Here is a 12,103-nt window from a genome sequence, read left to right on the forward strand (position 1 = left end):
TAATAGGTTGTCGGAATTTTTTCTGCCAAATATCAGAATCAGCCTCAAATGATCCACATCAGCCAGGCCCTAATAATAATAATAATAATAATAATACAGTAATGTCTGTCCAAGCATCTTAAGTCAATAAGCTGTAGGAGTCACTGCCGATACGTGCTACGGCTGAAATCATCCAGTGAACCTGCTGGAATTTCACAACCCAAAGCATGCAAACTGATTCACTGGTAAGCAAACGGCCTTCCTGTATCTACTGGTACCACAGACATCTACTGGTGGAGCAGCCTGAGATGGAGCAGGAGACATCATCCTGCATACTAACCAGGTCTTCTCCTGCCTTCCCCTGCTCGCCTCCACCATCTGCTCCGAGCAGCCCTCTGCAGGTGCCAGAGGAGGTGGCTGCCATAGCGCCGCCGCACTTGTATGATTATGCAAATGAGCTCATTCATATTTAAATTATTAATTATTGCGAGTTCTCAGAGGATATTGGTGGGGTGCGTGACTTCATACCAGGGTAGAAATATTTTGTCACCAGTAGGCAGATAGCTGCATGGCTTGACCTTTACAACAAGGTAATGAAGGATTGTTTTCCAGGTGTGAAATAAAGAAGAAGGGACGGAGGACGGTGAATCAGAGAGAGTGAGACACCGAGCGAGAGGGGAGAGAGCGATCGGGAGTCCCGTGGGTCCTGACATACATTCAACCGACAGTGACAGATACGATTCCACAGAAAGCGGTTTGTGGTGGTACATTTATAAATTGAGGCAGCCGGGCAGATATTACGCCTCTGCCTGTATCGCTGTGCCAATTACAATGAATGTCAGGTAAGTGATTATCCCCACAGACCTCCCTGCTCCACTTGGCACCTGCCTGAAACTGTACTGATGAATGGATTTCTGCCCTGTAAAAAAACCACAGTATGGAGCTGCCAACAGTAACGAGGTCTGAGCATCCTGAGAGGAGGCAGCACGTTCAGTCACATGGAAAAAAGTGTAAGTAATTAATGGGTTAATTTAACTGTATCAGCAAGTTTAAACACGGGGCTGCAGGTGGAGCAGTGGTTAGCACCGTGGCCTCACAGCTAGAAGGTCACCGGTTGGCGTCCCGGTGAGGACACCCGGGATCTTCCTGCGTGGAGTCTCCATGTTCTCCCCGTGCAGCGTGGGTTCTCTCCGGGTTCTCCGGCTTCCTCCCACAGTCCACAAACATGCTGAGGTTAATTGGTGATTGTAAATTGTCCGTAGGTGTGAATGTGAGTGTGCTTGGTTGTCTGTCTCTAAGTGTAGCCCTGTGATAGACTGGTTACCTGTCCAGGTGAACCTGCCTTCACCCTGAGTCAGCTGGGATAGGCTCCGCCCCCCATGACCCTGGTGAGGATGAAGGTGTAGAGATGATGGATGGATGTCAATTACACAGAAACCTGTCTTCAAAGCTTCGCACAAACCAAACACTGAATCCTGTTTCTGTACCCTGCAGGTCAGGTGATGCTGGACATAACCTCTGGAGAAAGCAAAAGTCTATCTGTGGCTGTTATTACCTTGAAAGTCTTGTCCATGGAGGCGGACAGCAGCAGATGACTGAGATGAGGCACTGGACACCACTGCACCGTGTTGACCGGGCCCTGGTGGCCCCCCAGGCTCATCAGGGGCCTCCTGGGGATCCCCGCTGCGCTGGGATTTTCTGTGAGATACGGCTTCAGTCTTGCTGATACATTTGAGAGAATGTGGCTTTCCCTTGTCTGGTTCCCTTGTTCTACTTGTTCTGCTGTATGCTCTGGGTCCACTGTCTGTACTGAAGCGGCGAGTCTCTGCCTCTTAGGGATGTACGGTCTGACTCCAGGCGGGGCAGTTAGTTGTCTCTTTGCTGGGTTTGAAGCCTCGCTGGAGCTTTGGGGTATGCAAGGAAGGGCCTGCCGGGGCGCCATCCTCCCCTGAGCCTCAGGTGAACTCAGAGGAGCTGCAGTGTCCCCAGAACCACAATATTGTCTCTCCCAGTCAGTGCAGCTCTGCGGCTGGGGATGAGGATGTAGGGAAGGACTGGTTCTGTCTAAGGTGTTTCCATGATATTCCAACGCTGTCCGCTCAGGAGTGAAACCTGTAGGACTGGGTGCTGCCTCGGAGTCTTCACACGACACAACTTCTCGGTTCTGTTCAGAAGATACAGCGTGGACGGCTGATGCTCTCTCCTCGATCTGATCCAACGAATCATCGTCTGAGTCCTCATAGTCGACTAATGCAGACATCTTCTCGTGGCTCTGAAAATAAAGGAGCAACAGGTGAGTTATCAGTGTGGTCAAAGCATTACAGGCCTCATGCTGACATCTAGTGGTCATTTGTGTTCCTACAGCTGAAGGTGGTACACAGAGCTGTGTCAGTGATCACCTGTCAAACACTGGTTTATATTCTGCTTTTCTTAGACAAAACTATAAACCCACTGTGACAGTAGAGCTATGTCTTTGTGAAACATTTCTTGTGACTGAATAATTGTGGCCAAAGTAGTTTATAGTGTAATCAGGCACGAATCACAATCCTGTTGTTCTTGATGTTGAAGCTGCATGTGTTTGTCTGACGGCCTTGTTTATATATGGAAACTAAAATGATTTACAAATGGGCTTAATATATATATATATAAAATAAAGAAACTGCTCGATTGTAGGTGTCCCAACAGCTATGAACTTCAATGTATAACCCTTGTGAATAAAATCAGTCATTCTGATGCATTAATGACATTTCAGTCACTGCGTAGGAACACGAGTTAAACGTTTGCAAGTAGAAAACTGAATTTTATGAGCTGAATGTGTCCTTTAAAGCTGGTAGAAGACAGGTGGATGGGTTATAATCTGGAGCACAGAGCAGGTACAGGCATTCAGAAACACTGTCAGCTCTGAAGGACTAGTTCATGTTATTATTATTATTATTATTATTATTGTTTTGTTGTGTTGTTGATGCTGTTTGTAATTTCTTTGGGTAAAGGAGGCAGATAGCATCAGATTAATCTTCTTTCTGCTACCGTTCATTCAGGAGGAATGTTTGTGTCACGTTTAATTGTTTTGTTTTAACACAATGAATGAAATAAAAATTTAAATATAAAACACTAAAAACTTTTTTGCCACAACACCTGTCACCTGTCAGTCTATCAACACGTTTACAAATGTTTTGTTGGAGCAGGCAAGAGAAAATAAAGAAGTATGAAGAAGAAGGAACGTGTATTCCCAGTTTATTGAAAAGGAGGAAGGACAGGACTGGTTGAGTTTATTTCACAACGTCAGGTTACAGCTAACAGTTAGCATAAACTAACATTAGCTGCGTGCTAAGCTAGCTGAGTTAGCTTGCTGCTTTGGGACGGAGCTAACCAACAGCAGCAGCTCAGTTAAAGCTCCAGTGGACATGTATATATTTATTATTAACGTGATCTTTCCGTGGCTGTGTTGTGTTTCCAGTGTCACATACTAACGCTGTGATCCTTAACTCCCACCAGTATAGCACATTTAGCTAACTGTCTGCTCTTCTATCAAGCCGGTTGTAGACTGCAAACAAAGAACTGTCACCCGGTGAATCCGGCCTTAAACACTGTACCTGTGGTCTGGAGGAATCAGCGACTTCTTGGCGTTAATACAGTCAAACATCTGCTCCAACGTCCCGCAAATATATTTGAGTAAAAGGTGCACCGTTTCAGAATAAAAGCCGCGCTTCGATTCGTCCACCGACATCAGACTCGGTCTATGCCTAAAAGCTTTTATTTTGAAGAGAGCCGCTTGGAACTTAGCGGCGGTCCTTCTCTTCACACACGTATTAAATGTATTTAGATTAAACTCTTGCGGAATTACCTTGAGAAATATCCAAAAACATCATATGTGTTATCTGTATTAAACAGAAGTCCCAAAGCCGAACTTTCGCGCCGATTTATTCACCGCGGAACTAATGAACACGCTTGTTTGCCCTGGGAAGAGTTTGACCCGAACACCGCATCACACAGGCTGATGCAAGTTGAATGAGTGAGCTGTCAGCTGTGCGTGAGGAATACTGAACGGTATGCCGGCAGGCCATTATATTTAACCATAAATATCAGCAGCTATTCTGTTATTTAATGTAAACTGTTGATTTATTTATGAAATGCGGCGGCGGCGGTTAAATGTGAGCAGTCGGTAGTTTCAGACGTCTAGCTAGCTGTGCCCAGTTAGCTGTGCTGTGTTCACATATGGACAGCTTCTCATGGAGGGAGATGCTGGAGGAGACAGTCCTGTCAGCCTGACCCTGTACCTGATGCTAGTCTGAACGTGTACCTTTAACTCCTACGTGTGTGTTCAGCCTGTTAACCTGCTCATGTCACCTGGACAGGGTGGAGAAGATGACAGACTGTCAGGCAGACGGGGACGGAGCCAGGAGCCCCATGGAGCTGTACGAGAAGCTGAATGCTCAGGGAGAAACAGTCAGGTCCTTGAAAACGGCGAAAGCAGATAAAGTAAGTGATTTAATTACCTGATTGAGATTTGGCCGCCGTCCCAGTACATGTGGGGGATTTAATGGAAATGCTCACAGTAGGGTTTGAGTAATATGACAACACTGTGTTTACTATATACTAATAAATACTAAACAAAGTGATCCACCATCAGATGATCTGCCATATTGTCCATACCATGGTAGAGATCCTGTCCAGATGTTTGCATCAGCGTGGTGGACTGTGTGTTGTAGAGCCTCAGTGATTTAAGTAATTATTTGACCAACTATGACATTAACTGGCATCCATCCATCATCTCTACACCTTCATCCTCACTAGGGTCATGGGGGGCGGAGCCTATCCCAGCTGACTCAGGGTGAAGGCAGGTTCACCTGGACAGGTCGATTTGCTGGCATCTATTTTGATAATCAGTCGGTTGGGTTGAGTCATTTTTCTAAGAGAGAAAAGTCCAAATTCTCTGATTCCAGGTTCTTAAATGTTAATCATTTGTGGTTTTATTCCTCACCTTTCCTCGTCGTGTTTGGTTTGTGGACAAAACGAGACATTCAGGTGCGTCATCTCACTGTTTTCACAACCTTCTCATATTTGTCGACTACGTCATTGTTTGAAAGAGCATTTGATCCACATTTTTCACTGTATTCTGACATTATATAGAACAAGCTAATCCCAATAACTTTTAAAAACTGAGTTTTCAGGAAAAATGTATCCCATAATAAGCTAAAGCTACGTCCACTGTGATGCCAGCTGTTGCCCGAGTTCGTTTCCAGGAATACACGTTGCAACTGAAGTTTTCTTAAGTTTCATAACTAATGTTGTCAGCAGTTAGCTTTCTGCTTATTTCCATTGTATCGGGGAGAACAGAAATCTCATCTGTAACCACAGCTTGTGCAGCTGTATGATTCTGATGAACTGACCCTTTAAGGACAGTGCTGTGTTATCTTATAGCAGTGTTTCCATTCTCAGGCTGAAATCGATGCTGCTGTCCAGCTGCTGCTCAAGTTAAAAGTGGACTACAAACAGGTGACAGGAAACGATTACAAAGCCGGATGCCCGCCGTCAGAGAACGTGGTGATGTCGGACAACGGGCCGGCAGCAGATGGCGCTAATGACGAAGACACAGTCGACCCGTGGAACGTCGCCACCGCTAACGCCAAAGGAGTCGATTATGACAAGCTCATAGGTGAGATTTACGTGAGTTTTGAGTGTAAAGGCATGAAGGGTGATCAGTAATAAATTAATGAACACTGTCTGTCCTCAGTGCGGTTTGGCAGCAGCAAGATTGATCAGGAGCTGGTGGACAGAATAGAAAAAGTCTCAGGACAGAAACCGCATCGCTTCCTACGAAGAGGAATCTTCTTTTCACACAGGTCAGTGTCATTTACTCAGGTTGACCTTTTCCTGTCTTTTGTTGTTCCTAATTTACCAACTTAGAGTAAATATTGTCCCACGGCTGGTTGTGTGGGCAGCCAAGGTGCTGTGCCGGCCAAAAGGTTCAGTATCAGTAAATAATTCCCCTTTTTATTCCTGTTCCTGTTCCTGGCAGAGATATGCACCAAGTCCTGGACGCCTATGAGAAACACAAGTCCTTCTATCTGTACACCGGCAGAGGTCCATCCTCAGAGGCCATGCACGTTGGTCACCTCATTCCCTTCGTCTTCACCAAGTGAGTTCTCCTTCTGCAACCTCTGAAAACCACCAGAATACCACAGAGACACTAAAGCTGTAGCTGGATGTCATGTCATGTATAAGCGAGATACCGTCCCACATTTTAATCTCAGTCCTTCATTTGTTATAAGCTGTTTCTAATCTACGACTGCTTCCTCATTCCAGATGGCTTCAAGATGTGTTTGACATCCCGTTGGTGATCCAGATGACTGACGACGAGAAGTATCTGTGGAAAGATCTCACACTAGAAGAATGCCACCGCTTCACTGTGGAAAACGCCAAAGACATCATCGCCTGTGGCTTCGACGTCAACAAGACCTTCATCTTCTCTGACCTCGACTACATGGGGTAAAACATGACAGGAGCTGTTTTTATATTAACATCTAGTAGACCTTACTGCTGAGGTTTCCTGGGGAGCATCAGAAGCGATTCACTAAAAATCACCTCCCAAGTATGTTCAGAGATAGATTACCAACATTAAAGATGATCTGTGGTTGTTCCAAAAACAAACTACCATCACGAGGATAGCAGTGTTTTAGATAACACAAAGCTCCTCCGTTATCGAAAAGTATCTATGAATATGCAAATATTTTAATTCTCAAGACTTTAACTACCGGACAGTTTCCGTCTACGTCGCTGCACATACAAGACAGGCTTCAGTTTGCGACATCACAGTTGTGAAAGCTGTCTCGTCTGAGCAGAACTTGCACACATCCCGTTGCACCAGGATGTCACAGATCCACACCTCATGCTCAGACTTGAGGTCAGCATGGAGAGCTTCCCGCTTACAGCAGAGGAACTGTGTCACTCTGAAGGTCAAACATGACGAGTGGAGGAAAGGAAAAGTGCTTGAGATGAAATCCGAGTCAGAGCAGAACTTCTTCCCACAGTTTGTTCAGTTTTTTTAATGTGTTCATTTGAATTTATTCTCCACAGTGCGTCCCCTGAGTTCTACAGAAATGTGGTGAAGGTCCAGAAGCATGTCACGTTTAACCAGGTCAAAGGCATCTTTGGCTTTACTGACAGCGACTGCATCGGTAAGACACAGCAGGAGACTGAACCCTTCTTCTGCTCAGTCCTTTGCACACTTCTCTTGTCTTTCTTCTTCCCTGTTCTTGCTGCACAACGTCCTGATTCTGACGTGTGACTGTGAGATGCTACGTGTTTATTATTTTTCCATCCATCCAGGAAAGATCAGCTTCCCAGCCATCCAGGCAGCTCCGTCCTTCAGCAACTCCTTCCCACAGATCTTCGGAGGCAAAAAAGATATCCAGTGTCTCATCCCCTGCGCCATAGACCAGGTCTGGATAGTACATACATAGTGGTCATCATGTCTGTGAAGATCCTCAGCCCTCCAGGTCATGATTATTCTTGTAGATTAATGGTAGCAACTGGACCTGCTTGAGCTCCTTGAAGACGTTCCACCATCATCCAAGAGGCTCCATCAGCTCTGACTGACTAGTTGGGAGTTCCACATCCTGATATCCTGAAGGAGCCGTTAACACCTGAGTTTGGGTCTCAATTAGGGGTTTGTTGCTCCTCCCCCTCGTTATGTCAAGCAAGTCCAGTTGCTACGATTAATCTACAAGAAGAAGTGGTGGTCAGTTTCCAACATGTGTTCTCTCCTCTCCTCGCCCAGGACCCCTACTTCAGGATGACCCGCGACGTCGCTCCGAGGATCGGCTATCCCAAACCCGCCCTGCTGCACTCCACCTTCTTCCCCGCCCTGCAGGGGGCGCAGACCAAGATGAGCGCCAGCGACGCCAACTCGTCCATCTTCCTCACCGACACGCCCAAGCAGATCAAAAACAAGGTGCTGCCGTTACCTGTTGCTACCAGCCAACAGATCCTCGTCAGATTAAGTTTAATCCGATACTTATGTGACCTCATCGCTCCTCTCAGGTGAACAAACACGCGTTTTCGGGGGGAAAAGACACGGTGGAGGAGCACAGGAAGCACGGTGGCAACGCCGACGTGGACGTCTCCTTCATGTACCTGACCTTCTTCCTGGAGGATGATGAGCAGCTGGAGAAGATTAAACAGGTCAGGGAGGGAAACAAACAGAGAGCTGACTACAGGGAGTGTTTAGTGTTTGCTGATGATTCTACTCTATTCCTGTTTTATTCCTTGTTCTCCTCACTTTGTGTGGAAGTCTTTATCTTGAAGTGTTTATCTTCACGCTCTGCTCCGTCGTCCTCCTCTTCAGCATCTTGTCTGCACACCCTCCCCCCATCCAGTCTCACTCGTTTGATCTCCTCTCTCTGCAGGACTACACGAGTGGAGCTCTCCTCACAGGAGAGCTGAAGAAGATCCTGATTGAGACGCTGCAGCCAATGATTGCCCAGCATCAAGAGAGACGCAAACAAGTGACAGAGGAGACAGTGAAGCAGTTCATGACACCCAGGCCTTTAAATTTTAACTTCTAGCTGCTCGAGCGTCAGAGCTCAACGTTCATCGTGTCATTATTCTCAGTACATGAACAAAAACCAATCCAGCTTTTTCCATTTAAATCTCTGTAATTAGCGACGGGATGATGGGACGTTTTCCGAGAAAATCCTAAATGTAACCCACTGGATCAATGATGTGCTTCTCTGTGTCTAGCTCAGCATGGCGTTGATGCACCTTCATGCTGCTTGTCGGCTCCACGCTGCACCACACGTCTGTCTTCATGAGGTGTTCGTATTGCAGCTCTGTCAGAAGATTAAAGCCGAGTACAAACATGTGTCCTTGCAAAACCTGCCTAACGACCAACATCAACACGACCACGCATCCACTTAGCAGGTCTTAGTTTACTCTGAAGGAGCAGCGTTGTGAACAAACACTCCTACTTCGTGATTACCACAAGCAGCTGTGGCGTTAGAGGCAGACGTCATATGATGATACGAGGCGTGTTGTGAGACACGGTGTGTGTGTTCAGCAGGATATCAGTGTTCTGTTCAGAGGAACTAAAGCTGATGTGTCTGCTATCAGCTAAACAGACGATTCTTTCTCTGTGCATAGTGTCAATAAAGAAAAATTCAACAAATCCAACTGCAGGAACATTTGAAAATGATTATAACACAATATATAGAACAAGTCAAACATGTGAGACAGTAAAACCAAAGTAAAGATGGTTTTAGTGGAAGTAAAATGCACGTCATCGATTATCAGGTTTGCATTCAGTAACACTTCAGAATGACTACACGGCTTTGTTCATGTAACATGTGGCAACAGAGAAGGCAAACGTGTAAATAATAAATGAATTGTGGCCTAATTCTGTCCGACTGCTTTGGTTTCAGGACGCCGGCGTTGCTCGTTCTGACTCACTGTCTCGGACTGAGTCACTGTTGGTGTCAGTAGTGACACCGGTTCTGTTCCCACAACAGTGTGACCAGTCAAACTGTGAAAGGTTCAGCGCCATAAAAATGAACATGAGCAGCAACAGTAATTAAAATATTTCATTTCCATGATGTTGTCTTTCTTTAAAGGCAGTCTGTGAGTTTAAGATAAAACCACGAGTGGTTGGTGTGAATGTCCAGAGCACAGTGTTGATGTTAATCACTGAGAGGGATCAACTGGACGGTAGTAAAGATAAAGCTCACTGTCTGAGATGCAGGCTTCATAAATAGGACAAAAATAAGGACGTCTATCAGTAGACGGAGATAAATGTTTTAATCTTACGCCTGACGTCTGAAGACCAGAAGTGTTACGTCAGCATCATCGCAGCCATGACAGGCATTTAGCCCAGTTCTCTGCAAGAAGGATAATTAAAGGGGTGCCGCTGTAGCTCACCTGGTTGATCTGGAGTCCCACGTATAGGAGCGATAGTCCCCAACGCAGGTCGTGGGTTTGAGTCCTGCTCATGAGCCTTTGCTGCAGGTCCTTCTCCCCACTTTCCTGTCTCTCTCTCTCTGTCTTGTCCAACCATCCATCATCTCTACACCTTAATCCTCACCAGGGTCATGGGGGGCTGGAGTCTATCCCAGCTGACTCAGGGTGAAGGCAGGTTCACCTGGACAGGTAACCAGTCTATCACAGGGCTACACTTAGAGACAGACAACCAAGCACACTCACATTCACACCTACGGACAATTTACAATCACCAATTAACCTCAGCATGTTTGTGGACTGTGGGAGGAAGCCGGAGAACCCGGAGAGAACCCACGCTGCACGGGGAGAACATGGAGACTCCACGCAGGAAGATCCCGGGTGTCCTCACCGGGACGCCAACCGGCGACCTTCTAGCTGTGAGGCCACGGTGCTAACCACTGATCCACCTGCAGCCCCTGTCCTGTCTAATAAAACCAAAAACGGCCAAAAAATATCTAAAAAAAAAACCCAAAAAGAATGATAATTATAGTTGATTATGACAGAAAGAAACCAGCTCCACTGTGTCTCTCTGCTACTGGGTTGAAGTCATCAGACGTGTGATAGGATGCACGCCAAGTCCAATAAATAAACCTGTGCAGCACTTCTGTCGGGCCTCACAGGACAATGTCACACTTGGCAGGCCGGTCATGATTACCCACATGGCACAGGCTACAGATAGACTGAAGGACATCCCTGCATGGCCGAACTGAAACCAGCTATGACTGGCATCGCACTCAGCCTGCACTCAGCCACACTGCTCAGAGGAGACATCGCAGTGCCAAGGTTATGCACAGAACCGTCTTTCTGATCTGTGACAGACCGTTCTGTGAACATCAACGCTCAGCAACAACAACAAGGTGTTCTTTCATGTCCACTTGATCAGCTGATCATCAGGTTCAATGTTGACTTCACCTGTCAATAACACTCGTCTCCTAGATGACTCTGACGTATCCACATGCTGCTTTTCAGGCTCTAGATGTCTGAATTTCATGCAAATTCAGTTTGGACACAACTTCCCTGCAGCTCCTCTGCAGTCATACATACACACACACACACACACACACACATATATATGTGTGTGTGTGTGTGTGTGTGTGTATAGGGGGGGTTGTTTTGCCTTGTGTTGTTTTATCTGAACTGTCTGGATCTTCCCTTTAACTATTACTTCTTAATGACCATCCAGACAGTGGCAAAAGCAAATGAATCAAAGGTTCAAAGTGTTTAGGGAATCATCAGCTCGGCAGGTGTTTGTACAGCTCGATGCCGTTAAAGATGAGCTCCTTGTTCTTCTCAGGCATTCACTATCTGTTCATGTGCCACTGTAGCTACTGGACGTGTCTGCAAATGGGCTCTGAAGTGCAGTTTCTCACGTTCAGTTTAGTTTTATTTATCTAGAGCCAATTCTCAACATTAGTCTTCTCAGGACGCTCCACATCGCCAGCCCTCTGAGCAGAGGCAGGTTCAGGGAGGGCAGGCCTCTGCCTCATCCTGGAAATAAACACGAGACAGAGCAGAGGAGGACAATGATCAGTGGAGAGGACAGTGAGGCTGTGACTGGGCGAGTTAATACTACATTACTGATTATAATAAAACACACTGCCCACCGTCTGGTGAGTCCGGCTGCTGAGGAGCACGCTGACGACGCTGCTCATGTGAAAGTGGTTAGTCACAGTTTATTAAAAAATAATAAAGGGGCCTAAAAATGCAGTTTCTCAAATTCTATTCAGTTCATTTCTATGGTGCCGCTTTACAACATTAATCTTCTGGAGGCGCTGCAGCAGATGGAGACCTTTGTCTCTTGGTTCGTTTCTTGGGGGCGTGACAGGGCAGCTGTGGCTCCGGTGGTAGAAGGATCCTCTGTGGACTGTTTGAGGTGGCCGGGGGGGCAGAATGGCAGCCACGCCTCTGTCAGTCTGCCCCAGGGCAGCTGTGGCTACAACCGGAGCTGCCACCACCAGGATGACTGTGTGTGAATGAATAACTGACAGTGTGAAGCGTCTTTGAGTTGCTCCTTGAGTTAGAAAAGCGCTGCTTTCATTTCGTTTACGAGTCAGTTCTGACCCAGACACCTCCCTACCGGTCCTCTCTTCCTCACGTCGTCCATAATCCTCACCCTACTGGGTCCAGTGACTAC

The 12,103-nt window shown here is 46.5% G+C and overlaps 2 protein-coding genes across 2 annotated transcripts in view; one reads left to right on the forward strand and one right to left on the reverse strand.

Annotated features, from left to right (window-relative positions):
* The window catches only part of wdr25 (WD repeat domain 25), a 20,882-nt gene extending 17,229 nt beyond the window's left edge, over positions 1-3,653 (reverse strand). Inside the window, exons 1-2 of the mRNA XM_008285384.1 lie at positions 3,573-3,653; positions 1,535-2,251 (exon numbers count right to left, since the gene is read on the reverse strand). Coding sequence (XP_008283606.1) covers positions 1,535-2,239 — 705 coding nt within the window. The 5' untranslated portion in view covers positions 2,240-2,251; positions 3,573-3,653. The remainder of the gene's footprint in view (positions 1-1,534; positions 2,252-3,572) is intronic.
* A 232-nt stretch (positions 3,654-3,885) lies between these two features.
* On the forward strand, positions 3,886-9,373 carry wars1 (tryptophanyl-tRNA synthetase 1). The gene is made up of 11 exons (XM_008285385.1): positions 3,886-4,026; positions 4,335-4,458; positions 5,419-5,635; positions 5,714-5,822; positions 5,999-6,118; positions 6,286-6,468; positions 7,057-7,157; positions 7,309-7,421; positions 7,760-7,933; positions 8,023-8,163; positions 8,388-9,373. The coding sequence occupies exons 2-11, from the start codon at positions 4,345-4,347 to the stop codon at positions 8,544-8,546; spliced, it is 1,431 nt and encodes a 476-aa protein (XP_008283607.1). The 5' UTR covers positions 3,886-4,026; positions 4,335-4,344; the 3' UTR covers positions 8,547-9,373.
* The last annotated feature ends 2,730 nt before the right edge of the window (positions 9,374-12,103 follow it).

Source organism: Stegastes partitus, unplaced genomic scaffold (genome assembly GCF_000690725.1).
Source record: "Stegastes partitus isolate 25-593 unplaced genomic scaffold, Stegastes_partitus-1.0.2 Scaffold399, whole genome shotgun sequence".
Taxonomy (NCBI): Eukaryota; Metazoa; Chordata; class Actinopteri; family Pomacentridae; genus Stegastes; species Stegastes partitus.

Excerpts from the sequence above, each read along its gene's own strand:
- wars1 (XM_008285385.1), top strand. The coding sequence starts at position 4,345 with ATGACAGACTGTCAGGCAGACGGGGACGGAGCCAGGAGCCCCATGGAG. Across the intron at positions 6,119-6,285 it reads ATTCCCTTCGTCTTCACCAA|ATGGCTTCAAGATGTGTTTG; the intron begins GTGAGTTCTCCT and ends TCCTCATTCCAG. Across the intron at positions 7,158-7,308 it reads TACTGACAGCGACTGCATCG|GAAAGATCAGCTTCCCAGCC; the intron begins GTAAGACACAGC and ends CCATCCATCCAG.